We start from the raw sequence: 3,528 nt of genomic DNA, 5'->3' as shown, positions 1-3,528 counted from the left end.
TCCAACAGCACCACATCCAACAGCACCACATCCAACATCACCACATCCAACAGCGGGCAAAAATTACTCAATAATGTTCCAATATGGACAGAATTCAGTCCAGAAAGATATTTGAATGTCAAGAACGAAGCAGGTTTCCCAGTTATCTGTTGGTTGTGATTGATTCTGATCTGCACATTAGTTAATTGGAGACCTTTGTCACACAAAGTGCTGCAGAACCATCCGATACCAATCATTGATCCAATGAACAAATCAAATAAGAGGCGGAAGTGTCTCCGTTCGCAGAAGGAGAGGAAGCTCCCACTGGTGATACTTCAGTTAAATCTGTACGTTAAAGATAATTTACACCCAAGAAAGCTGAGAACAGAAAGTTTTTACACATTATTGTTCATTTTTGGTGGATTTACGCTTCCGGGAAGTTAAAATGCGTTTAATAATAGTGAGAAGTGGCTGATATCGGCGTCTGAGCACTTATAGGAGAGAGGAAGTCAGAAATGTTTTTGTTTTACTGATAAATTATCTGTTTATTGAATATTACTGCGTTTTGCACAGAACAAGAGGTGTATTTTATTCGGCTAGGTTCTTATTTATTTCAGGAATTAAATTCAAAGAGTGAAACATAAAAATTATGTAGATTAATTACAGAGAGGAGGGAAAATTTTCAGCCATTTATTTCTTAGTTTTCATGATTATGGTAAAAACGCCAACCTAGCTAACCTTAAATATTATATGATATACAAATGTAATAAAAAATTATTTAATGCTCAGCAGGTAAAACTAAAATAAAATAGAAAAAGTCCAGTAAACTAAGTTTTGCATGTTTTATTTAAGGAATTGTGGCAAACCAGTTGTTAAAATTTACCAGTTTGGACACAACTGATGTAATTAAAATATATTAACTTTGTAAAGCTATACTAAGTTACTGAACCGATCCTCTCTTGATTTCTCCATTACTCCACGGTGTAATTTATTGCTTCTGACAAACGTTAGTGCCTCCTCCTCTCTGTCGACTGACATTGAAAGGGTTCGGCGTTTCGAGCTGACGTGACTCCATTCCCTTATTGGATCAAACCGTGGGACTGAGAGACGCAAAGCATCGTCCTTAGAGACGGAGGGCAAAGCCGCTGCCGATCTGCAGAGTCCAGCAGCTGCAGCAGGCCTGTAACTCTATCTGTTTGCAATCGGCCATTACCCAAAGAGCCGCCGTTTCGGCTCAGTTCGACGTCCCCAGCCGCGGCACCTTGAGACTGCGCACTCAACAGCAGCGTTTTCCTAACCCAGTTATCCGTGCAGGAACGTCCATTAGCACCGGGGGCTAATGTGCAACAAGGAGCGCCAACGCAGCCAAGTCACTGAAATAACGTTAATCACAAATGTTGTGGAGGTTACAAATTATGAGGTTACACAGTAAAAAAATGTATTTAAAAAATGGGTGTTCATTTTTCAAAGTTATATTTTCATCATGTTTTTATTTATTCATTGTAAGGTCTCCAAACTAAATATTTAATTTGGATATAAATATTTAGTTTGCAAAGTAAATATTTAAACTTTCAAATTTAATATTTAGTCTTTAAGGTAAATATTTAGTTTGCAATCTAACTAACATTTAGTTGAATTATCTAGTTTGTTTAATAGCTAAATATTTAGTTTGCCTATTAGCTGTTCAGTCATCCAGCCACTGGGGGCGCTGTTGTAAAGTACTGGCTGTACGGCTTTACACCCCATACAGTCAGTGAAAACTTTATATGTCCGTTCACAGTAATGTAGTTCATTAGCTCTCTGGTTTAAACAACATTTTGTGGGATTTGTTGTAAACCTACGCGGCCCATCTCGGGGAGAATAGTTGAGAAAGCAGAAGCCGATTATCAGCAGCACAACTGTCCTCCAGGTGATCTTTCTCAGCAGCTGCAGGCGGCCGACTCCTCTCCTCTGCATGGAGCTGAAGGCCAAAACCACCGAAGTCCCAATTATAAACACAAACCTGCAAGACAAAACACCAGGACGTCATTCAGACACGCCACGGTCACGCAGGCTGAGAAAATACCAGGCCTTACCAGGGCATGACCAGATCAGCCACCGTTAGACCTGCAACAAATACAGCAATCGGTGATCAAAACAAACATTCACTGGAGCTTTACTCAGATTCAGTAAACTGTATTAATCCCACTGGATTATACCAACAATGCTGGATATGCTCGATATTAGCAATGCGATCAATTCAGCTAAGCTTATTAAGGAGTCATTAGCAACACAACTAAACTTACTGTTAGCTATTAGCAACATGTTAACAGCTAAGTTTACTGTCCACTAGCTATTAGATAGCTAACAGCTGTATTTGCTGTTAGCGCTCTATTTTACATAACATTCTTTTAGCTAGGTGTTAGCAATACAACAAACGCTAGCATCTGTTGGCTAGCGTTTGTTAGCCAACAGATGCTAGCCTACACCGTCTGTTGGCTAGCGTCCCTAAAAGTTAAGTTAAGTTATCTAAACTTAATAAGTTAATAGGTTTATCTAAACTTATTTAGATAAACTACCTATTAGCAATATCATAACAGCTAAAATTACTGTTAGCTAGTTATAATTATAAGATGTAAATATTTCCGCAGAAATTATAAAACAAAACTGGACGTAAAAATAGATCCTAGCAGTAAAATTAGCAATAATCAACAAAACAATCCCAGGTGTGTAAAAGTTTATAAAATGCTGAAAACGCTACAATGTTGACCGAACTGGAGATAAATTCAGCTGATTATCTCTGATTTCTCAAAATAAATTTGTCATTTCAGCTGAATTTACAATAAAACGTCTGAATGCCTCCATGTTTGTCCTCCATTCATCATGGCGGCTGACCGCAGTTTAGACGATGCGGCCGCCACGATGAGGAAATGTTTGTAATTAGCAGGTTCAGGTTTCTTGCCATCAGAGCCCAATCGGTTCTGGTTCTGTAGATTCGTGCAGGCTCTGCTCTCCAGCCTCACCGTTCCAGGGAGCGTGTTGGAAGAACCAGTAGCCGCCTCCGCCGTAGTTCACAAACACCATCACTGTCAGGGCGAACCTGCGCCAACATGCGAGAGCACAAAAAGGAGACATGGCTGGAGTAAAGGAAGGGAAGAAGGAAGGAAAGAAGGATTCATTACAGATTTCTGCTGCATAGAAGCTGAATGCTGCTTCTCCATGTTTGGTTCTGGGGATGTAGAACCGCGTGATGTAGAACAGGGTGACGTAGAACCACGTGATGTAGAACTGGGTGACAGAACAGCATGACGTAGAATTGCGTGATGCAGAACTGCGTGACGTAGAACCGGGTGACATAGAACAGCGTGACGTACGTAGAACTGCGTGATGTAGAACTGCGTGATGCAGAACTGCGTGACATAGAACTGCGTGATGTAGAACTGCGTGGCGTAGAACCGGGTGACGTAGAACTGCGTGACGTAGAACCGCGTGACGTAGAACAGCGTGACATAGAACTGCGTGATGCAGAACTGCGTGACGTAGAACCGGGTGATGTAGAACCGTGTGATG

General features: G+C 40.8%; 1 protein-coding gene across 2 annotated transcripts in view; it reads right to left on the bottom strand.

Annotated features, from left to right (window-relative positions):
* Positions 1–3,528, bottom strand: part of LOC103477188 (heparan-alpha-glucosaminide N-acetyltransferase) — a 40,870-nt gene that overhangs the window by 9,543 nt on the left and 27,799 nt on the right. For both annotated transcript variants that reach the window (XM_017308996.1, XM_017308995.1), the window contains exons 8-10: positions 2,982–3,058; positions 2,055–2,085; positions 1,821–1,981 (exon numbers count right to left, since the gene is read on the bottom strand). In XM_017308996.1, the coding sequence (XP_017164485.1) occupies positions 1,821–1,981; positions 2,055–2,085; positions 2,982–3,058 (269 nt within the window). The remainder of the gene's footprint in view (positions 1–1,820; positions 1,982–2,054; positions 2,086–2,981; positions 3,059–3,528) is intronic.

Source organism: Poecilia reticulata, linkage group LG15 (genome assembly GCF_000633615.1).
Source record: "Poecilia reticulata strain Guanapo linkage group LG15, Guppy_female_1.0+MT, whole genome shotgun sequence".
In the NCBI taxonomy this organism is placed as follows: Eukaryota; Metazoa; Chordata; class Actinopteri; order Cyprinodontiformes; family Poeciliidae; genus Poecilia; species Poecilia reticulata.
This window is presented reverse-complemented; position numbering and strand designations above follow the sequence as displayed.